This window comes from Ochotona curzoniae, unplaced genomic scaffold, assembly GCF_017591425.1.
Source record: "Ochotona curzoniae isolate NIBS_2020 unplaced genomic scaffold, NIBS_Ocur_1.0 scaffold_461, whole genome shotgun sequence".
Taxonomy (NCBI): domain Eukaryota; kingdom Metazoa; phylum Chordata; class Mammalia; order Lagomorpha; family Ochotonidae; genus Ochotona; species Ochotona curzoniae.
The window spans coordinates 7,326,466-7,350,223 of NW_024467120.1; the positions used below are offsets into that span (position 1 = coordinate 7,326,466).

The 23,758-nt window shown below is 40.1% G+C and overlaps 1 protein-coding gene across 1 annotated transcript in view; it reads left to right on the plus strand.

Annotated features, from left to right (window-relative positions):
- Positions 1-23,758, plus strand: part of CDKAL1 (CDK5 regulatory subunit associated protein 1 like 1) — a 640,980-nt gene that overhangs the window by 250,417 nt on the left and 366,805 nt on the right. The window contains exon 8 of the mRNA XM_040967680.1: positions 18,407-18,510. Coding sequence (XP_040823614.1) covers positions 18,407-18,510 — 104 coding nt within the window. The remainder of the gene's footprint in view (positions 1-18,406; positions 18,511-23,758) is intronic.

The following is a 23,758-nucleotide window of genomic DNA, read 5'->3' on the forward strand; positions in this document are numbered from 1 at the left end:
TGCTTTTGGTTAACCCTATTAGGAGTTCTGTGCCTCTTCTGGATGTTTCTCAATTCTTTGTCTAGATTAGGGAAATTTCATTAAATGCATTTGGAAGCCCAGCTTCTCTTTCTGCACCTTCTGGGACTCCCATAATTCTTAGATTTGGCCTTTTAATAGTGTCTTTCAATTTTTGGATACTTTTTTTTAGCATGACACAGCTCTGCTTTCAGCTTTTTGTTTGCTTCCCCCTCGTGACAAGAAATATTTTCTAATTCTGAGATTCTTTCTTCTGCCTCCTTCATTCTATTTTGGAGACTCTCCATTGTACTTTTAATGTGTTCCACTGTGGGGAGCGGTGTACTGAGAGCTGACCCCACATGTATGATAGGCTGCTACAAGATGGCGGCTGGCGGAGGGCCAGGAAGTGGGGTTGGTCCTGCCAGCAGACAAACAGGAAGTCATGGGGATAGGCTGATGCCCTCGCTGTGATTATGTCATTGCTACTGGCCTATCAGGTAGCGCCAGGTGGACCCACGGGGAGAAGTGATTGATGGAGAACTGTATATAAGTAGCCCGCTTTTGGCAATAAAGGCTTTTTCGGTTGTTGGTGCATTTGTGTGTTTGTGTGTTCCGGTTGCGGTGGTGGTTCCTGTTTTTCCAGACTCTTGCAAGTGTTCCTCATCATTTTAGAGTCGCTGCTGGATGGTGGCACTCCGCTATATTCTTCATTTCTGATATTTTAGCTTTCATTTGATTCCTTTCCAGTGTGACATACTCCTTGAATTCCTTGGACTCCTGTATTATGTACTTCTCATTGTTGATAAGTTTATAACAAGTGTTTTGAATTCTGTATCCCCCATTTTCTCAATGTATTTCTCAGTTAACTCTAAGGTTGGCAAAGGCTTTTGCTCCTTTGCAGGGTAATCTAGAGTAATATTCATTTTGCCTTTGTCTCTTCTTTTGCTCTTGGTCATTGTACGTCTGCTTATCAGAATCTTCTCCTTGGGGCAGGTTTCTAAGTTGTGTCACCTACAGGTCTACAGTTCGAGTTTACTTATTACAGTTGATACGTGGCTGTTTTTCTGCAGTCACTTGTGCACTCCCTCCAGGGAGTTCCAGGTCTGGGCTTCTGTAGCCCCAGGTCTTGGCTCACCAGTCTCCACATCCTGTGATACCATGCTGAGTCTGCACCATTGTCTGTACAACCTTTCTCCCACTGCTGGTTCCAGCAGTTCCCCAGGATTAGGGAGACACCAGCTGTCCTGTATAGTTAGGTTGTTGATGGTGGTAGTCTTGTCAGAACTTGTTGGTTGTTACATGTGAGGGCCACACAGAACTATTTTGACCCTTACAGTGGCATAGTTGGTATTATGTTCTTATGGGCCAGTGCAATGCACTTATCTCAGTGAGTTCTCGTTGAGCTCAGTGCATGCACAGCTCAGCACTGTTCCCACAGTCTCAAAGCTTTTGCCACACTGTACAAAATGATGCCTGATGCAACACTGCTAGAGTTCTGAATTTGCTGACCTTCATGTCTGAGGTCTACCCAGACCTGTCTTGGGTGGAACCTGTAGGCTGCCTCTTTTTTCAGTTTAGAGTCAGAAATGAGTTTGCTCCTGTCTCAGTGCATGCTTAGTCCATCCCCATAACCCTTGCCTCCTTAAAGAAAATGGCACCTGATTCGACTCTAGGAGGTAGGCTACTGGGCTGTGAAATCCCCCCTTTTCCCATAGTGCCCATTTAGGACCTGCTGTTCTGTCTCTGTACCTGATCAAATTAAAAAAAAAAAAACAGCAGGACATACAGTTCTTTGTCTGGGTTCACCTCTTGAGCTCCCAGTGAACGTCCTTTCCCACCTGGTTGCTGGTGGAGTTCCGGCTGCTGGTGGAGTTCAGATCACTGCTTGCTCAATGTTGTAGGGATATCAGTTACTGCAATACCACATTGTTGAGTCTGCTGCTTTCCTATGTCTGTCAGTCTTTGTGTACCCCTCTGCTGCTGTTCTGTCTTCTCCTGTTTCCTGGAATGTGTCCCCTCTTCTTCACACTGGCTAATATTCCTCCATCTGTTTAAGCATGTCCTTACCTTATTCTGTCATCTTGGTTTTCCAGAGTGTGTGTGTGTGTGTGTGTGTGTGTGTGTGTGTGTGTGTGTGTGTGTTTTAAGATTATTGATTTCAAAGACAGAGGTACACAGAGACAGATCTTGTGTGTGCTGATTCCCTCCCCAATGACTGCAATAGGTGAGAATGGGCCAGGCCCACACAAGAAACCAGGAACTCCTTCCTGGTCTCCCCTGAGCATACAGGGGCCAAAGCAGTTGAGCTATTTGCTGCTGCTTTCCAAGGCACATCAGCAGGGAGAAGGATTCAACATCTGGGACTTGAACCAGCACCAATATAAAATACTGACTTTTCAGGTGGTGGCTTAACCTGATATGGCAAAACACCTTCCCCCAAGTTGAAGTTTTGGGGAACAGTTTTTCTTGGTGGGAGATGGTTCGTCTGCCAGTGCACCCAGGCCTGCTTAGGCTGGCTGAAGGAAGGGCACAGCTGGTCTCACAGAGTTCATGTGGGTACAGGGAAGGAGCACCCTGCTTCGTTATCACAGTCAGTATGGCAAAAACAGTACTTTTTTTTTCTGTTAATACAGTTATTTCTTACTGTAATGTGTTTTATTTTTAGTTTTTCTGACTTGTCAAAATTGATGTTTTCAGGTGCTTGAGGGTTTTTTTTTCTTTTGGTTTGTTTTTTGATGTTATAAATGGATTATGTATTTCAGAGAAGGTCGGCTTTAGATGTCATCACTCCTCATGTGCCTATCTCTCCATGTTATTTTTAAACCTCACAGGAACGTCTGACTTGCACATGGTGTTTCTTGCTTTGCAGGCTGGTGCCAGACTCCGTGTCTTTTGTTTTGAAAGATAAACCGTCTGGTGGTTTTTGTTTTGCTGTGAGGCACGTGTGAGTCATACTGACCATGAACTTTGCCCTTGCTCCACATCTCTGATTATTTTGGACAGTTTACCTATACCTCAGCATCTTGAAACTAATATCTTGAAAAGTTCAGTTTTATATTTCTGTTTATACTGAGTCTGACTGGCTGGCTGTGTTTTAACCCCCTTATAGGAGGATATGTTTATTTCTTTGACAAGCCAACACCTATTCCTGTCAGGTTTTTTTTCTATATTTGTATAGTGATTGAAAAATTCAAGATTTTTTTAAATAGCCACAAATCTCTGGCACTTACTTCCTTCTTCCTCATGAAAGTGCCCAGAGTCTAGGTTCTAATAGTGACTCCTGTCTTTGTTCCTCTTCTTGCAGAGACACAGAGTTAAAAACAAAAGCTCTAGCAACCAAAAATGCCCAAGGGAACAGTTAATGCATTACAGTAGTCCATAGGCAACTGAAATATTTTCTATTATGTTTTTGAAGAGATTTGTTAAAATAATCTGTACTTCCCAGCATATGATGATGGGTAACATGTGCACCTAACAAGTGCCCAAAAGAACCACAATGTGCCGATTCCACCACTGACCAACTGTACAATGTTCATGTGATCTTTCAATCATTTCACCACTCCATGTCTCATCCTCCTCCCTGGGACAACCGGAAATTAGCATAATTCCTAGTTGATGATTGGTGTTCTGGAGTAACTGATTTAGTACATGTCAAGTGCTTGTAGCCATACCTAGCTCTGCCCTATACATGCTGTATAAATGTCTGGTACCACAAACGTTCTTATTTTATACAAAAATAAATTTTATGAGCTGCTTGAAGCAAGAATTAGAACTTAAGTTGTGTTCAAGCTAATATTTTTCAGTATATGTCAGTTTTCTGTGACTGTTTCAGATTTTAAGTGATTTATTTGAGAGTCAAAGAGACAGAAGTACCATCTGCTGATTCACTCCCCAAATGTCTCCAATGCCTGGTGTGGGGCTGGGGCCAAAGCCACGAGCCAGGAACTCAGTCCAAGTCTTGCCTATGGGTGGGTGGCAGGAACCAGATTCCTTGAACTATTACTGTTGTTTTCCATGATCTCCATTATTGGTGGAAAGTTGTAATCAGAAATATGTCCAGGACTTAAAATAGGGTTCTCTGACATGGGATGTAGATGTCTTTACTGGAGTCTCAACTAATAAGCTAAATAGCTGCTTCCACTTGTGTGTATCTATGAAGGAATGAATAAATGAAGCTAGATTTTTTTTTTATCAGCAAGGACTATTGCATGATAGTGTTTGAAGTGATAAAAGTTCATGGTTACTGACATAGGTTACTAGGTAATGTAGTTTTGCTCATTTTAAGGCATGCTAGTATTCTATGTTCTTCAGACATTTTTTTCCTTGTTGAAGAGTCCAAGAGGTGATGTTTTAACGGTGTAGCTAGAGTCCTCATATCCTGTAATTAGAAGTGAAGTTTTGATTGCATTACTACTTAGATTTTCCTTAGACTGTTGATGCACATTCACATTATTGTTTTAAATAGTCTTTTTTTATTAGGAACATTTCCTTGAACGTTCACTTAGAGTATCAAAAGAAGTTTTTGTCTGTGGTTGGAAAACATGCCTGAAACCTGCCAACAGAACTTAAAATTGCATAAGAAAATGAGTGTTGATGCTGAGAAATGGTGTGTAGGCAGCAGAACTCTTGTTCTGTCTGAAAAACAGTGATGAAATACAAACAACAAATGTGGAATTGCTGTTGCTCTATTTTAGTGTGGGAAAACCAGTTTTAGTTTTAATAAACCTTTATTATATGTAGGCATGGGATTTAGTTGGCAGTCATTCTGGGGATAATACAAAACTAATTTTTATAAAAAGGATTGTGGTACCTGTTCCATCATATTTATGTTGAAATTTAACCAGCATTTATAACTTGGGGTTCATTTAGAGTGTTTTGAATTTTATTTTACTCGAACCTTTTTGATGCAGTGTCAACATTAACTTGTCTCATACCCTTTGTTTGTGGTAAAATATGCATTATATCAAATGGGCTATTTTAATGATTTTTTTTTAAAGTGAACAGTCAAAGTGACATTAGCACATTCATTTTGTTTACCATCTTCCATCTACAGAAACTTTTCACCTTTCCAATGTAAATTTATTAAGCTGAAACTGGATAAAATGAATTCCTTGAATTTTTAATTTCGTAACAATATTGCAATCTGTGCTTACGTCACATTTTGTTCCCATATGCCATGTGTTACTTGACATGTGGATTGCTTCCACCTTTTGGCTTTAGTGAAGAACTTAGGCTGTGAATACTGATCTACACATCTCTTTGGGTTCTTTGGTGTATGTGCCCATAAATGGAATTGCTGACTCATGTGGTGATCCTGTTTTTTGACTTTTTAAAAACTACCAGTGGTTTTGCCATTTTATATTCAGTCTATAAAGATTTTGTGTTGGATACATTTTTTTTTTTTGAGATCCTGTCAATAGATTTCAGCAAAGCCTCACTGTTATCCACTGTGACAATATTTAGTCCTTAACAAATCCATTTTGATTCATTATACTGTAGTATAACGAATATTACATATTTTAGTTATAGCAGTTGTTTCTGCTTGCTCCCTCATCTCAGGAAAACTTAATTGGCTGCATGCAAGGCAGGACTTACCCTTCAGTGTTTGTCATACAAATTAACATTGGAATTGGGCAACCCTTGGATTAGATGTGCAAACTTCTCTGTAGGATTCTTGATTAATTTTTTCCATGATATCCAAAAGGCTGAGATGACCACCTTCCCGTCCCTGTTCCCTGAAAAAAGGGGGAAAAAAAGTCTCCTGAACTTTTTTATTTGAGGTCACTCTGTATTGAGCATAAGGAAATGGACTGGCCTTAGTAATGTTGATTTCTCAGACTTACAGAGGGTAGGAAGAACTGGAAACCTTTACTGTGTAACTTTTCAGTGCTTTGATCAGCTCTTTCCAATGTGACCATGACAATGAATTCTGGATTTTATTTTTAAAATAGGTTTGTTTTTCACTCTAAAGTGAACTATTGCCTACCAGTGACATCATAGCTGAACTGTTTTGACCCTAAACTGTGGTATGATAATATCAACAAAAAAGAACTTGATAGTAGAGGTATGAGTCCCTTTTCACTTTCTTCAGTACTGCATAGTTGAACTATGCTGAACCTAAACTTTAGAATAATAACATCAACAAAATTAGATAAGAGAAGTATGACTCCCTTTTTGTTTTCTGCAAATAAATTAATCCAATTGTAAAGACAGTTATATTATTTTTGTCCTACATCTCTGTAGCACATGAAAATGTTTATACCAAGTTGAGAATAATAATATTCAAGAATCCACTCATTATATCATTTCCTGAAAGTTCACCACGTTTTTCTTAAGAAGTGAATTTTAGAACCATGTATTTTAGTGCTAAATTAAAACATCTAACACAAACTAAGAAGACTGTACATAATATCTAAATCACTGAGGCAGCAGTAAAACAGACTTCCTCCCTCAGCAGCGTTGCTCACGTTCTAGCATTCTTGACCTGCTCCCTCGCCTCCACCAGCAGCAGTTCTGTGTCCCACTTCGCTTCTTCACTGCTCTCGCTCTCTGCCATACCTATCCCTCTTCTTGCCTTCTGCTGATGTTACTATGGAGGTGGGGCATATCTTAGCACTACCTTCGGCCAAGAAAAAGGATTGAGAACCATTGGTGTAGCGTTACTAAGCTGCTTTCCAGAAAACCTGTGTTTTGCTTCTTCAAATTAATTACCCGAGTCTTGGTCTCCATTTTTTTTTTTGTATTTAAAACAACGAGAAGGTGTAAGTAGATGTGTAGTTTGAGGGGCTTTCTACTTTTGATTTTTGTATCCATTAGATTTTTGAATCTTAGGTAAGAGGTAAGCTTCAGATTCAGAAATCTACCAGCTTACTCTGTATAAGTGTTTTATAAAAGCTCTGCAACATGCCTACCCTAAAACACTTTCATCATTTGAGGCTGGAGACTGTATTTTATTCTCCTAATAATTCTCATTTGCCTCAATACCAGGTAGTCTTGGAAATTGGCATCTAGAAGATTGTAAATGGAAAGAGTTGTTCAGGTGAATATATAATTGTTGTGGCAGTCACCATTTAGTTGGTTGTTTGAAGCTCTCAGTGGGTTTTCATACTTGTGCTGCTTATTGAGATGCTTGCTTCCACTGCAGATCATAGATAACCCAATGGTAATTAAATGAAATGAGTTGCATAATTTCAAATTCAGAGGCATACCTCAACCCAGCAGTTTGATGGCCTCTTCCTGTGATTTCCTGGGCAGTACCTACTTTGGCTTTCAGGCTGAGTGTCAGGTGGTGCTGAGAACAAACGTGTCACAATCGCTAAAAGAAAAGGGCTCTGTTTTAAGAGCAGTGTTTTTCTTAGAGTCCGTTGACGTGTCAGTGATAGGAATTTAGTCCCATGCATAATTCTGAATGAATTCCAATTTCCACAAGAATGCTATGTGCCTTTTTGTCCTGGACCTGAAGTCCTGAACTAAACATTTATCGAAAAAAGAGATTTCCCTTTGAACTCTACTCTGGAACTGGTGTTTAGGGTTGGTTTACCTTGAGCCTTCTGGACCGCAGAACAAAAGAGTAGAATTTCAAATCGAATCTAATATTTTAGGAAAGGAATAGGTTGAAGTAGTCACCTCTTCTGCTCCTGGACGTCCAGCCACACCTTTGCTTCTATTCATGTATTTAATTGAAACTTGCTCATAAAGGAAGTATCCCCACCACACTCCAGAGCACAAATCTTGAGTTTAATCGTGGTACAAGACCAGGATCTCTGAGTCCGTGTAACGCTCCATCAGTCTGATGGAATATTTGATGGTCTTGCACTCCATGCCTGAAGAGTAAGTCATATGTGCCTGTCTTTTTATGTCTGAGCAGCAGCAGGGTGATTTTGAAAAGAATTCTCATTTTAAAAGAAGGATGATCAGAAAGGCCACAGATTGGTTATTTTATTTATAATCCCGGAATACTTAATGTTACCCAAGGTGGCAGAAAATTTAAATTTCTTAGTGTATTTGAGAGCATCTGATATTTTTTTCCCTGCTTGCGTGGCTTTCTTCCTTGTGTTCCTAGCAGCCTCTCAGTCTTTGGAAAAGACTGATCTGGAAACAGTAATGTTCAGTTGTTCTTCTGTAATTAGTGCATCATGGGCTGCCTTAATGTGGCTCTCAGGCTACAGTCCCATGCCCAGTAGTGTTACTGTCACTGGGGTGCAGACTTGAGTCAGATTGAGGGGTCCCACAGTCCGCCTGGATGAGACTGTCAGAGCCTCTGATGCTCTTTGCGACTCAGAACCACCTACTGAGACGTTCAGCAGGCTTCTGTGGCTCTTGTGGTCCAGTCAGTTCCCATAAAAGCCAAGGGAACTATCAGTGTACTTGTTTATGGGCCATTCCATTTGCAGTAACCACAGCCAAAGGCCAAGCCTTTTTACCCTTTCCAAGTCTAGGATTCTCCCACTGGGAGCTACAAGCATCTACCTGTACCTTAGGACTTTAAAAGCCTAGCCTCCAGTGGCCTCTGCTTGCCCTTTACATCTCTGTTGTGTTTCCACAATGAGCTGCATTGTCTTTGTTGGGCAAGGCTTGCTTTCCTGGAGATGCTTGGGAAAGGACAGCTGTGGGGGTGGGGTTTAGATGTATCCCAGGCTCCAATATCATCTTCTATGGAATCTGTAACTTTTCCAGTCCTGGTTTTCACAAATCCGAGCTTGGCTTCTACAGCTTGACTTTGTGTTTATTTCACTGGCTTTTGTTTGAACCTTGCTGGAGTCCACAAATGGCTGGTGTTAGAGCTTTTGGGAGTCCTGGAGGAAGAGGAACTTGTGTGCTGTTAGTATATTTTCTCGCTTTTGTGCTTTCAGCTTGAGTGTATCTGGATCAGAAGAAATTGTCAACACATTTCCACAATCTTAAGATTTTTTTTTCCCATTTAAGATACTTTAAATTGAAGCATCTGTGAAACAAAAACTGCCTGGAAAAATCATGGAATTAAAGGCATTTGCTCATTGGTTATGAGTTCTGATTTTGACCTGTTAGAAACCAGTGCTACAAATGAGAAGAAACAAATTTAAAACAAAACAAAACAAAAAAACAAAGAAAATACAATCCCTTCTCTTGTCCAGTTTTTTTCTGATTTGTTAGCTTCTAATGAAAACTCATTGGGCAGCTGGCAAAACACAGAATCCATGGAATAATAGTTAGCAGTAACAAAGAGTGGACAATTACTGTTTTCCATGGAGGGAATGAAAGAAGCCAGACCAAAAAGAGCATGTATTCTATTGTTCTATTTATATAAAATTGTCATAAACTAATTTACTCATGAATGCTACCTTAGAGAGAAAGAAAGGAAATAATTTCTTGGATCCTGGGAAGAAAAGGTGACAAAGACATTAAAACCTTTAGGTTGATGGGTAAACTCATGGTCTTCATTTAGCAAGGATTTCGCATTTTATGTTCATTTAACTAACGTTTACCAAATTACGCACTTTAGAAAAGTACACTTTGTAATGTATCAGCTTTACTTCAATAAATGTTACAATTATTCATTAAATGGTATATATTAAGAAATTAGGCAGTCCCCTGCCAAAGACTAGTAGAAAAGTAGTTGCAAACACAAAGCCTGGCATTTGGTTGTTGTCTTCTGACTCCTATCCAACTTCTAGTTCTTCCATGAGATACCCATGCATTTCTTCTCACTCATGCTTGTTTTACACCTCCTGTGCAGACACAAAGAGAACATAAGGGTGCTTGTCCTGTGAATAAGCCACAGATGTATAATACATGACTGCATACTGGTAAAGTTAACCTGGAGTTGCAAAAGAATTCACAGTGAGCAAAGAAAAGACCTGATGTAAATCAAACTAATGATGGTGTTGCAAAGGCTAATTGATTCACTAGATTGCTGTTGTCATGTCACCAAAGATGCAATGTTTGTGGATTTTTCAAGTGTTTCTTTTTCATTTTTCCTGGTATTTATATATATATATCATATATATGATATGCATCATAGATATACATATACATATATATGTATATTGTGTGTATATATATGTATATGTTTTACTGTTGGAAAGAGAAGGAGAAAGAGACATCTTTCAGTCACTAGTTCATTTCCCAGCAATGTTTGCTATGAGTAGTACGAAACTGAAGCCAGGATCCCAGAACTGGATATGGGCCTCCTGTGAGAGTCAAGGACCCAGGCATTTGGTCTGTTACCAGCTGCCTCCCAGGTCTATATGACCAGATCCAAGCATTCCAGTGCTGGGTGCAAATATTGTAACTGCAGTGATTATCTGTCCCCAGATACCGTAAAGAAGGCAGGGAGTGGGCACCTGGCCTACTGAGATTGTGCTGGGAATACCCACATCCCATATTGGGTGTTTGGGATCAAGTCATGACTGTTCTTCCAATTCTGTCTCACTCCCTGTGAGGCAGTAGGTAATGGCTCTAGTAGTTGCCACCCAGGTGAAACACTCAGGTTGAGTTCTGAGTTCCGGGCTTGGGCCTGACTGAATCCCAGGTGTTTGGGGCAAGAATCCAAGATTGGAGCATAGGAGTCTTCTGTATCTAGCCGTTTCGTCTCTTCTCCAGTCTCAATAATAACTTTTTTGAAAAAAAAAAATTAGTGCCTCCAAGGTAGTCACGTATAGATAGTCTAGGTTTCAGCTGTTCTCTGGCAAGTCCAGTGGTTTTGCCAGTACTGAAAAGCAATAAAAGCTTATGGGACTTCCTGAACTGGCAGGTTCATCCCTGGCTTGTGATGTCAGCATCCCAAGTGGAGCACTGTTACCAGTTCTGGATGCTCTTCCAATCCAGCTGCCTGCAAAAGCACCTGCTCACTAAGTGGGTCATAGCCCAAGTACTGGGTCCCCTGCAGCCATGTAGAGAATACACATGAATTCCTGGCTCCTGCCTTCAGCTGGCCCTGCCCCAGCCATTTTTGGTCATTTGTGGAGTGAGCCAGCAATGACTCACAGCCCCCACCCCCTCGCCTCATGTTCTTGGACCCCATTCCACTCTGTCTAAATGCAGTGTGGTTTGGTTTGGTTTGATTTTTGTCTTTGTTTTTATGAACAATTCAATTCTGTATTTAATAGGTATATTTTTTATCACTCCCTCTCCAAATTCCAATACAGGAAGAAAGAGCTGTTATTGGATCAGTAGTGATTCTTCCAGTCAGTCTAGGGAATAAAGTATGTTGTGTACGAGGGAGAAGATACACTGAACCACTGTGTGAATGAGAACCCGGTGAGCTTGCCTTGTTCCTGCAGAGACTGGAGCAGCCAGCCTGAAGTCTGGTTGGTTCTTGGTGAAGAGACTGTACTTCCTCATTTCATTTCTCTCTTAAGTGTACTTTGTTCTGGTGCCTCTTTTGGTTGGGATCTCTTAAAAAAGGAAAAAAAAAATAGGTACAGGCAAAGTATTATTATGTGGATTAAAATTGGAGTCCTCCAACTGAGAAGGGTTGTTGAAGTTAAAAATGGAAGTTAATTGTGTAGATGCCCAGGCATGACTTGTCCATTTCAGTTTAAACACCTCATGTCTCTTTGTTATGTAATTGCTCACACATTACTTGACCTGAGCAGTTTTCCCATGCTGAATTTAACTTTCTAGTTTCAAAATCCTTGAAATGCAGGATTTTTTTCCCCCCTTTCCCAGCATGTTTTGACCACCGTTCGAATAATACCTTTTATCCTAGGAGCCAAAATCCGGCACCTGTTAAATGTTAGGAAATTAGCTTCAACCAGTGTTTTCTGTGAAATTTCAACTCAATAGACACCAGCACATAAGTTCCCGAGGAAGCAAAAGCAATAGCTCCCCTTGCGGATTCTTTCTAACTTACAGACAGTGTTTTGGGACCCATTTTTCAGCGTTGTTTTGTTTTTTGATCACTGTGTTTAGTGTGTGGTTTAGTCATATCTTGAGGTGACACCCTGGTTAAATCACTTCTCCTGTGTTAATCTCTTGCAGGTAGGTAGTCTCTTGGATGGTGTGCACTTGTAATGTGCTTATACCCAGTCTTAGGCCCCTGATGTTAAAGTTTTGGTCTCTAAGCTTTGGTTTTCCATTTCCAACTTCCTTACTTCTAAGACAAGGGTGTTATTGTGACTTCTGCATGCCTTTTACATTCCTGCCTTCCCTTTCCACACCTTGTAGTTTACTGAATGTCCTTTTCCAGCATACCTTCTAGCTGTGTGTCCAAATGTTGATCTTGCCCATGATGAAATCACTAATAGCTTTGGATGTTTACTAATAAGTCTATTAGCTTATAAGGTGCTGTGATAAATGCAATTAGATAGCAACATAGTTATATATATCATATGTATATATATGCACACACATATATGTACTTGTTCCCTAAGTTAATTGTGCATTGGAAAAAGCATTTGGAGTAATTGTTTTACAGAATGATAAGTGATAAAGGATTTTCAGATAAGATTCTGTACAACTTTACTGTTAGTGTAGCGATGAGCAAGTTTTTCAATCTTATTGTTAATTTTCTCCACTATAGGTAGGAGTAATATTTATTCAAGCATGATTGAGTATTTGGCGAGCATTTAGCAACTATACTTTCTTATTAGCCACTCTTCCTTCAGTGTGATTTTTTTAGAGCGGTTGTTGCTCAGTTGCTGAAGCTTGCAGGTGAATTTGAGGAAACAAAGATAGGGAGTTACAATATATTGGGATGACTCTTTGAAATAGCATGTAGGTAATGGGGATAAAAGATGACAAACTATAGCAGCAGTTGTGTTAATTCAGGAAAGTTCTCTGATGCAGAAGCGAGAAAACCCCAGAGTGGGCACTGTGGGAGAAGTGAAGCTAGTTACTAGAATATGAAATTGGATTTGGCGCAGGAGGTCAGGGCAGTAACCAAGGGAATGAATTCCTTTTAGATGCAGAAGCTTTGGCCACAGATGGCTTAAACAGTCTAGGATTTGGAAACTGTGTTCTGCAAACTTTGCTAGTATGTCATTGTTTGCCCAGGATTTTGGCCTTGGCAGACAGGTGTTATGTTATCACCGGCAGATGTATATCCGACCCTGCTGAAACAAAAATCTCATGTATTTGTGTAAAAGATCCAAAGGTTTGCACTTTTTCTGGAAAAACTTTTCAAACCAAGATAACGGCTCACAATAGAATTTATTTACCAGTCTGGCTTCGTCTACCATGTTTACTTTTTGTTTCATGGAATGCTGTTTTTTCTTTCAGAATTCAAAATGTAGGAAGTGGCTTGTTCAAAGTAGGATTTTCTCAATGCTTGGCTACTACTAAGAGCATGTTCTCTTGTAGTATGTGAAATGTGTACCCTATTAATTGGAAGTAAATAATAATTTTGGCTGGCATTTAATACAGCAGTTGCCACTTGTCTGTATCCCAGAGCTAAGACCTTGGTCTGGGTCTTATTTTCTCCACTTCCAATCCAGCTTCCTGTGTATGTACACCCTAGAAGTAGAAGATAGCATCTCAAACACTTGGAGCCCTACTGTCCATGTGGGAGGCCAGAAATGCTTTCCAAACTCATGGCTTTGACCCGAGCCAGCTCTGCCTGTTGCCATCCTGGTTGTTTGGGGATGTGAGTGTTTTCTTCTGTCTCTCATTGTGCCTTTAAAAAGATAAATAAAAACTAATATGCAACCTTAAGCTTTTAAGATGCCAGAAATTTACTACTGAATTAAGTATTTAACCTCCCCATGCTGTTGAGGCTTTCAGTTCTTTCTTGGCTGCGGCCAGTTTACTATTTGAGGGGATGTGGTATGTAGGCCTTATCTTCCTATCACAACAGTGTGGGTCATTCATGAGTTTGTGTCTTCCTTGCATTTCTGCAGGCATCACTTCTTGGTTTTGACTTTCAACGGACAGCCTTCAAAGATCTTGTGTTTGGGGAATGGCTTAAGAATCACGCTCAGTGTGCTGCCTCTTAGATAATTCTTTAGTTGTTTACAGAGAATTAGAACTATTTACTGAAATTTTATATTATGAAATCCTTTGTTTAATGGAAATCATGTCTTGGTGAAATGATTGATCAACATAATTCTTGGTGATCCGAAAAATTGTTTCAAAACCAAAGAGGATTGAGAAGCTAATTGCTAATAGTCTTTTTAACAAGTTATATTTGGTTTACTTGAAAGGCAGATTAACAGAGAGAGAGAGAGAGAGAGAGAAAGACAAGATAGACACACAGAGGAGAGGAGACCTTCCATCTGCTGGCTTATTCCCCAAATGGCTATGATAGTCGCAATAGTTCAGTCAAAACCATGAGCCAGGAGCTTCATCCTGAACTCGCAAATGGGTGGCTGGGCCTCAAGCATTTCTGCCTTCGTCTTCTGCTTTCCGAGGTGCGTTAGCAGAGAGTTGGGTCAGAAATTGTGCAGCTGGGAGTTGAACTGAATGGAATGGCTGCGTCACAGATGGCAGCTTCACTCTCTGTAATACAGATAACTTTGTCATTTGAGTTAGGACTGTTAGCGTAATTTCAGAAAAGCAGTTGATCGCTTCTTGGCCTTTTGGCTAAAATCAGGTGCCGAAAAAGAGTTCAGTGAAGAATATTTAGAATTCATAATCTAATTTTTGTTCTTACTGGCTTGTTTTAAGTGTTCTAACTGTTTTGGATTATCACCATGTTTTGTTTAAAGTTTTTAGTAGCTTTCACGACTGACTTTTCGTTCCGAACACATTTACACTTGTCTAAAGTAGGGCAGTAGGAAAATGATTTGGTTAACAAAGTTGACTTTTCCAAAAAAAATTTTAAACACTTTAAAAAATATTTATGGATTTATTTAAGTATCACAATTAAATGGAGCAAGGACAGATATCTTCCAGCAACAGCTATGGCTGAAGGCAGGAGCCAGGAGCTTTTTCCCAGGTCCTTCACGTGTGCATCAGGGTCCTGGGCAATTGGCCATCTTACACTGCTTTTCCAGGCACATTGAAAGTGCTTGAGTTGGCACTCAACATGGGATGCTGACTTTGTGCTAGCTAACATATCAGCAACACATCTGTTTCATAAAGTTGGGTATACCTAGGACATGATAATGCGTTACTTTTCCATGAGAAAGTTTTTAAACACAGTCATGCTAATGGGCTTAGTGACCAATGCTTACCGGTCACTAGGGCAGGAACTATGCCAAGTGCTTTACATGGCTTAACTCATTTAATGTTATAACCCAAGTCAAATATACCAGTAATTCCATTAACATCATGTATTTGATTACTCTGCAGTCTGTTGATCGGAGGATGAATATGAGAAAGCCATTTCGAGACCCGTGTGATACCAGTAGGCAATGTGGCAGGTCCCTGGAAGGGTGCTTATTTCACTGGTGTGTCAGTTGTTTACAAAAAAAAAGCCGCACACATTCCTCTCCCCCCCCCCCCCCCGTTCTCATTGCACAATCAACATAGGAAGTTCTGTGACCTCAAAAGGTATGAGGGTTTCTCCCCATCAATAAGCTGCAGCAGTGCCCGTTATTTCCATGTCCTCTAACTCAGTTCCATTCGAAAGTCTTCCCGGACACAGTGTCAGCTCCCACAATGCAGGGCTCCACTCCCACTAACACCCTCCCCTTTAGGTGCTCGTTCCAAGCCCCAGGTTGTTTGGCCTTCGCTCTCCTGGAGTTTAAAGCCTTACACGGGCTCATGAAACTCAGGGAAACACTTCTGTTGACTGGGTACTGTAGAGTACACCAATGCAGAGATGAATAGGGCAAGTTCTGGAGAGAAGTGAGTAGAGTTTCTTTGTGTTCTCTAGAGGCCACACCCCAGGAGCCACCACTTGTTCAAGAGTTGGGAAACTCTTGGAATCCCGACCTTTTGGGTTTTGATTGGAACTTCATTGAATCACAGACTAGTGGGGAAACTGCAGCACTGGCCCTCCATTCAGATTGTTCCACATTCCTTTCTCCAGTATATGGGTCAGGCTGCCTGCAGGAATTGGAAGCTTCCTATGGCCCACTGTTTACGTTTCTTTTTTTTTTTTTTTGTAAGATGCATTCATTTTATTAAAGTCAGATATACAGAGATGGGGAGAAGCAGAGAGGGAAAGTCTTCAAGTCTTCTGTCTGTTGGTTCACTCCCCAAGTGGACACAATGGCTGGAGCTGAACCAGTTCTCCTACGTAGGTGCAGGGTTCCAAGGCTTTGGGCTGTCTTTGACTGCTTTCCCAGGCCACAAGCAGGGAGCTGGATGGGAAGCGGGACTGCCGGGACACAGACAGGTGCCCTTATGGGATCTCCGTGTATGCAAGGCAAGGACCTTAACTACTATGCTACAGCACTAGGCCCTGTTTACGTTTCTATGACATACCTTTGGGAGGGCCTTACCAGTCAGGCACAACAGATGAAAACCGAAGTACAGAAATGTTTCAAAGAGCAAATGGAAATTGAAATTAAACGAAAAGTTTACAGTGTTACAAAAATTTGTTTTAAATCCACACACAACTTTTTATCTGACTTTTTTGAGTACTTCTTGTGTATGTCATGGAATTAAAGCTATAAGGAGACATAACAGGTAAGTGGCAAGGTCTCCTATATAGAGTGAGTTATGGAGACTCTTGAGAAAAATGTCCGAGGGGATGTGGACCCAGCAAACAGCTTAGACAATCTTAACTATCGAATTTATAACAGGATAGATCCAATGAGATGACATGTTTGATCTTAGAACCAGCAAAAGGATCAAAAACAGCTTGAACAGTAGCAAGGAGGATGAAAGTGGCACGTGTGAGCCAGGGAATGTACCAGAAGTCTGATCTTAGGCTTCCACAGAACAACAGAATAGCAGGATTTACAGTTCTATTCACAGGAAAACAAGTCCTAGCCACATCTGGGAATGTGTATGGCCTGTTACTTTGTATCTTACGTTGAATGTCTTTCTGTGTTTTTGTTTGTTTTGGAATAGAACTAGGAGGTCTAACACATTGTCTCAAGAGAGGTGGCTTTATATGGAAATACCATGTTGTTTGAAATCTTGACTGACCAGGATTTAAATTTGTTGTTACATGACCCTGAGCAGTATTTGGGAGTAGATTCTTGTCCGTAAGAAGCAGTAAGTGGTGTCAGACTTTAGAAATACTCAGTGATAAAGTAAGATACATCATCTGTCAGAGAGGCTGGTCATCAGTGAGGTCTCAATAAAAGCAAGGTCGCTGCTGAGGAAAGGCTAAGTGTAGACAGCTCTCTGCATCCCGAGGACAGAAAACCAGAAGAGTGTTCTCTGCTCACTTCACAATTTCAAAAAGAATGGGAACTGTACTCACCTAACCAACACCGAAGTTTGCGTTTATAGAAATAATATAAATTGCTTACATGGTAGGTTATAAGCAATTTAAGATAGTATGGTTATTTAAATGGTGGAGCACATTTCACAATGCATGGGGTAGTTGACGTTAAGAGTTCCATGGGAAAGTGATCAGAAATTAAGCTTTGCGTGTTTGACTGCTAAGTACAGTGAATGTGTATATTTTGAAGTCATGTGTTAATTTTAAAAAAACCTATCAGGTTCAGTGATTAAAAGTACTTTTTGGTGGGGTGGGGTGTGGAATTTTAAAGCACACATTTGGCTAGTGGATGGTATTTCCAAAACGTTGTTGGTACGGTCATTGAATCACTGAAGAGATGTTCCTGTTTACTTTGTGCACTGTTGTAATTTATTTATTGGAAGAAAGACCATTATGCTGTATCTGTTTCTTTTGCTTTTATTGTAAGAAGCATATATTTAAATTACATTTAAACATTCTGAGTAGAACCTACCACATTAAAAGTTGTCTAAAAAGTATTGGGAAAGAAATCTAGTTTCTAAATTTTTAAAGTTAACCATGCCATTCTACTACTTTAATTTGATTAAAACAATCCCAGGAAATATTCACTGGGAAGGTTTTAACATTCCTTTTATCAGAGTTCAAGAAATGAAAACTATTTTAGGAAATTTCTAAGGGTGTATTTTCTGGAATGTCATGTGGACTATTTTTACATTGTTGGTTACAAGTTAGATGAGTCTGCATCATTTCTGAGGTACACACACACACACACACACACACACACACACACACACACACACACACACACAGGATCAGTACTACAGTTTCCTAGTTTATGATGCCCAAATAAATGTCAGTGGTTTACCACAAAAAGGTGTGTGACTAGACAGTCTTTAGATTATTCATCATAAACATTTATAAACTGCCTTTTGGACATGTGCACTTAATACATGATTTATACAGTCATCTGGAATGGTTGCAATTTGAAACAATTGCAACTTTCTGGGTTTAGTGGAAATAAGTATGAGATATGTTTAATTTTTTTTTTAATCCAGAGGTATTAAGCAACTACTACTGATACCACTATCACGTGTATTTGAATGGGTCTCCCCTTAAGGACACACCATCTACAATTCTGATCCTTATTTATTGCTGTCACTTCAACAGGTGTCTCAATGCTTGTACCTACTGCAAAACTAAACATGCCAGAGGAAATTTGGCCAGTTATCCAATTGATGAACTCGTAGATAGAGCCAAGCAATCTTTTCAAGGTAAGAATTTCTAGATCTGTGAGAAACTTATCTTAATGTTACATTAGTCTTCTTTTTTTAAATACGTTTTTATTTTGAATTTTGAATTATGTGGTACGATTTTGTATAGGCTGAGATTTCCACCCAAACTCCCACCCCACCGACAGATTTTTCCGATTTTGTTACAATAGTGTAGTCCTTCATAAAGAATCCTAATTCTATCAGACAGTCCAGCATCCCATTGTCTGCACATGTCCTACAGTTTCATTGGGACTCCATCTTTTGTCTGGATGTAGGGATACATGTTCTGTATATGATAGACCCCAGTACTCCCTCACTATACATTACCGTAAGTGAGAAGCCATGAAACAAGATCAACAACTGTTATGAGTTAGAACAGCTACAGTAACATCAACAACAACAAATTACAGCACCATGAAAAAAAATGCACCACTACATAGCCAACACACGAGTGACAAAAAAAGGAAACACAAAAGTCTCTTGGGAGAAATGATGCCATCATTTCATGAGCCCGTGATGAATTCAACTAGAGAAAAGAGATTATTTGGAATATACAATGTTACATTAGTCTTCTAAGTGCCACTTCACATTTGATACCTTTAGCTTTCTAAAGAATTTATGAATATCTTGCTTTGGGTACAAGTAAATGTTATTGATGTAACCACTCAGATTTTATTTGCATTTTTTATTAATATAAGAGCAGATTGTGTGCACTACATAGGTATAATTCCAAGAATAAAGCCATGGTTCCCACTCTTCTCCCAAGCTCTGCCTCCCTTTCCTCTCTTTTCATCAATTTCTTCAAATTTTCATCAGTTTCTTCAAAAACCAATATTTTCAGTCCCAATTAACTGCTACCCATAATATTCAGCAGGTAAGAAGCAGGAAGATCAGAGTTCCATGAGAGTATAAACTGGAGCAAAAAGTAACAAATCATGTTACAAGATGTCCGTTTCATTGCTGTGTTTTTTAAATTCTATAATAACTGCCATATTTGCAATTTTTAGACTTTATTGAACATACTGGTTTTCAATTTTATTAGTTTTATTGCAAAAGACAATTTCTTTTTTATGACTGAGTAGTATACATAGCACAAAGTTAACTGGTCATCACTGATGGGCATTTGGGTTGATTCTGTGTCTTGGCAATTAAGAGTTGAGTTGCAAAAAACATGAGTATACGAATGACTCTTCCAAATACTGAATGTAGATCATATGGCAGATCTATTTTCAGAATTTTAAGGAATCTCTCTACTGTGTTTCATAATGGTCATAGTAGTTTATATTCCTGGTAACAGTGAATTATGCTGCCTTTCCCCCAGCATCCTCAGCAGTCATTTTAACTTGGGTAAAGTGAAACTTCATTGTGCTTTTTATTTACCTTTCCTTGATGACTTAGTGGTCCCGAGCATCAATTCAAGTGTCTCTCTGCCTTTTGTACCTCAGCCTTGCAAGAATGCCTGATGGTGTTCTTTGCTCAGTTCTTAACTGGATTGTGTGTGTGGTTTGTTGTTACTGAATTTTGTGAGCTCATTATAGATTTGGTATTGATCTTTCAGTACCTGCATAATTTGCAAGTATTTTTTCCGATTTTGTTGGTTACTCTTCACTTTGTTGAGTGTTTAAGTGCAGAAGATAATTAGCCAGGTATAATCCCATTTGTCTGTTTTTGCTTGTATTACCTGAGCTTCCAAAAAGTCATTATGCTAAAGTTTTTGCAGTTTCCCTAATCTTTCCCTCTAGCAGTTTTGTGGTTTTGGGTTATAAATTTTTCATCCATTCTGACTTGATTTTTATGTAAGGTGTGAGAGAGGGATTTTTTTTTTTTAATATACTTTGGCACATGTAGATCCAATTTTCTCCATGATTTGTTGAAGAGATTGTTTTTTCTCAGGGATTGATTTTAGCTCATTTTACAAAAATCAGCTGTAAATGTGTAGGTTAGTTTCTGGGGTTCACCTCTGCAGTTGTTCTGCATGTCTATTTTTGTGCCAGTTGTAGGCTGTTTCATTGCAGCTGTTCTGTATTATGTCTTCTATGGGACAATGTGTTGCTTCCATTTTTGTTTTTGTTTAAGATTACTTTAGTTATTGGGCCCTCTTCTTTTTCATATGAATTTTAGCTAGATCTGATAAGAACGTCCTTGGTGCTTTGGGATTGCATTATTTGTATTCATTATTCTACTTCTGTCTTTCTATGTACTTATCATTTAAGCAATCTGTTTCAATCTTTATCACCCATCTCTAGATTCCAGAAAAGTAAAAATAAAACTATACTTACGGGTCTGGCTCAATAGCCTAATGACTAAAGTTCTCTCCTTGAAAGCGCCTGGATTTCATGTGGACACTAATTCTAATCCTGGCAGGCCTGCTTCCCCTCCAGCTCCCTGCTTGTGATCTTGGAAAGCAGTCAAGGACAGTCTAAAGTGTTGGGACCCTACACCCCCCTGGGAGACCCAGAAGAGCTCATGGCTCCTGGCTTTGGATTGGCGCAGCTCCAGCCGTTGCAGCTGCTTGAGGAGTAAACCATTGGACAGAATATCTTCCTCTCTGTCTCTCCTCCTCTTTGTATATCTGCCTTTCCAATAAAAATAATCTTTTTTAAAAAAGGTGAAAAATTTAAAAAAATGATACCCATGAGATTCTGATATCAGTCTTTTTATCTATGGAATGAGATATTTAGATTTTACTTCTTTTTTTTTACTTTTTGGCTGTTAAATAATAAGGCAAGTGAAAGGTTCCAGGAGTCTTGATGGAGAAGTTAAATTTTCCTGGCAATAGCAGGGAAGACCTGCTTCCTTAGATGCAGAGCTGTTGATCCAGGAAGGAACAGATTGGCTGGTGAATGCTAATGAGAAAAATGCTTTGTCTGGGATAGCCAGTTACTTCTGAGTCATCATTTGCTGGAAACTGATTGTCTAGCTGTGTCTCACTTTGAATGAGAGACTTATCTATAATATGAGTCACTCATTTGCCAATACATTGCTGCTTAACCTTGAACTTCCTTTTCTGTCTTTGTTCATCATCCGAGCAAATAATAGTGGTGTGTTTTTACACACAACATGAGATAACCTATTGTCTCATAATCTTGCGGATTATATTACCAACAGTGTACTTCCCCCCCGCCCCCAACAAGTCTCTTGCTGTGCTATTTTTAGTAGGTCATATCCTGAACCTCAGAGTGTGAATTCCCAAAACGTGTAGTCTACACACAGTGTTTCAGTAGTATGCGCTGGGAATGTTCCTTTTAGTAGAAATAAACATACCCTTGGTTGATTTGTGAATGCTTCTCAGCAATTTTTAAATTTTCTTAGTTCAGTTAGCTCCTCCATTCACTTTCAAATAGAATTGAAGAGAAGCAAAAGAAATGCATTGACTCTTGCTACTATTCAGTTTTAAGAACCATGCCAGGGCTCCGCAGCGTAGTCTAGCTGCTAAAGTCCTCGCCTTGGATGCGCTGGGATCCCATATGGGCGCCGGTTCTAATCCCGGCAGCTCCACTTCCCGTCCAGCTCCCTGCTTGTGGCCTGGAAAAGCAGTTTAGGACAGCCCAAGGACTTGTGTCCCTGCACCCGTCTGGGAGACCCGGAAGAGCTCCTGGCTCCGGATTGGCACAGAACCAGCCATTGTGGTCACTTGGGGAGTGAATCGTCAGATGGAAGATCTTCCTCTCTCTCTTCTTCTCTGTATATCTGACTTTGCAATAAAAATTAATAAATCCTTAAAAAAAAACTGTGCCATTGTTTCATCCAAAGAAAACCTGGGTAGTTGTCTGTTCCACAAGCTGACTGCTTTAAGGGCTTTTCAAATGGGTACAAATTTGCACAGAAACATGGTCTTTTTGAAAACCTACTGCCTTTGCTGTGGTTCTTTTTTTTTTTTTTAAGTTTTTTTTTTTTTAATTGGAAAGGCAGAGAGAAGGAGAGACAGAAAGGTCGTCTATCCACTGGTACATTCCCCAAGTTGTTGCAATGGCCAGGGCTGATGTAACCCAGAGCCAGGAGCCAGGACCTTCTTCTGGGTCTCCCACATAGGTGCAGGGCCAGGTTCCCAAGGCCATCCTCCACTGCTTTTCCAGGCTATAATCTGGGAGCTATATGAGAAATGGAGCAGCCGGGACATGAACCAGCACTCTTATGGGATGCCAGCACTTAGAAGTAGAGAATATCCAGTTGAGCCATTGTGCTGGTCCTTGATACAATTCTTAATTGCCTTTCCCTCTGTCAGGTAATGGGGATGTTAAATGAGTGTGTGTACCAACCTGAACTAATTAGGAGACCTTGAAATTAGTGTTTATAAAATCACATTTTCAAATTTTTTTTTACATTTTTGTTTCGTTTGCAAGACAGAGATGTGTTTAATGCATTGCTTTTACTTCGCAAGTGGCCACTATTGACAGAAGTAGGCCAGGCCAAAGCCAGCAATCCTGAAACGACGAGTCTGCATGTCTCAACTGCATGTCAGTGCCCCAAATACTTCAGCCCATTGCACCTGCCTCCCATGGTGTGCATTAGCAGGGCGCTACATTGCACTTAGTGAACCATGAACTGAAACCATGTATTACAGTGGGATATGGGTGTCTTAAATGAAGTCGCTTCTCCCCCCCGCCCCCCCAACATTTATTTGCTTATTTTAAAGATATGTTATTGGAAAGTCCAATTTACAGAGAAGGAGAGAAAGTTCTATCCACTGGCTCACTTCCCAAATAGACACAATAGTAGAAGCTGAGATGATCTGAAGCTAGGAGCCAAGAGTTGCTTCCGTGTCGCCCACACATACAGGATCCCAAGGCCCTGGGCCATCCTCTCTTGCTTTCCCAGGTCATTAGCAGAGAGCTGGATGGAAAGTTGGGAAGCCAGGATATGAACCAGCACCCATAAGGGATCCCAGTACATGCAAGATGAGTAGCTGTTAGGCCACTGTGCTGTCACACCCCCTCCTCACCCATCACCCTAAGATTTATTGCTTGGCTAATTGACCAGTTTGAAAGCCATAGTTAGAGAAAGGGAGAGGCAAAAATATTTGCTAGGCTGCTTCAGTGTCTAAACCTGGCCGGCACTTCCTCCAGGTTTCCCCTATGAGTGGCATAGACCCTCATACTTGGATTCTCTTCCACTTGCTTCCCATGTCATTTATGAGGAACTAGATTGGACATGAGCAGCACAGACTGAAACCAGTACCAATATGGGGTGCCTCATCACAGAAGAGTGATTTTCCTTGCTGTGCCAAACTGCCAGACCCGCAAGGGAA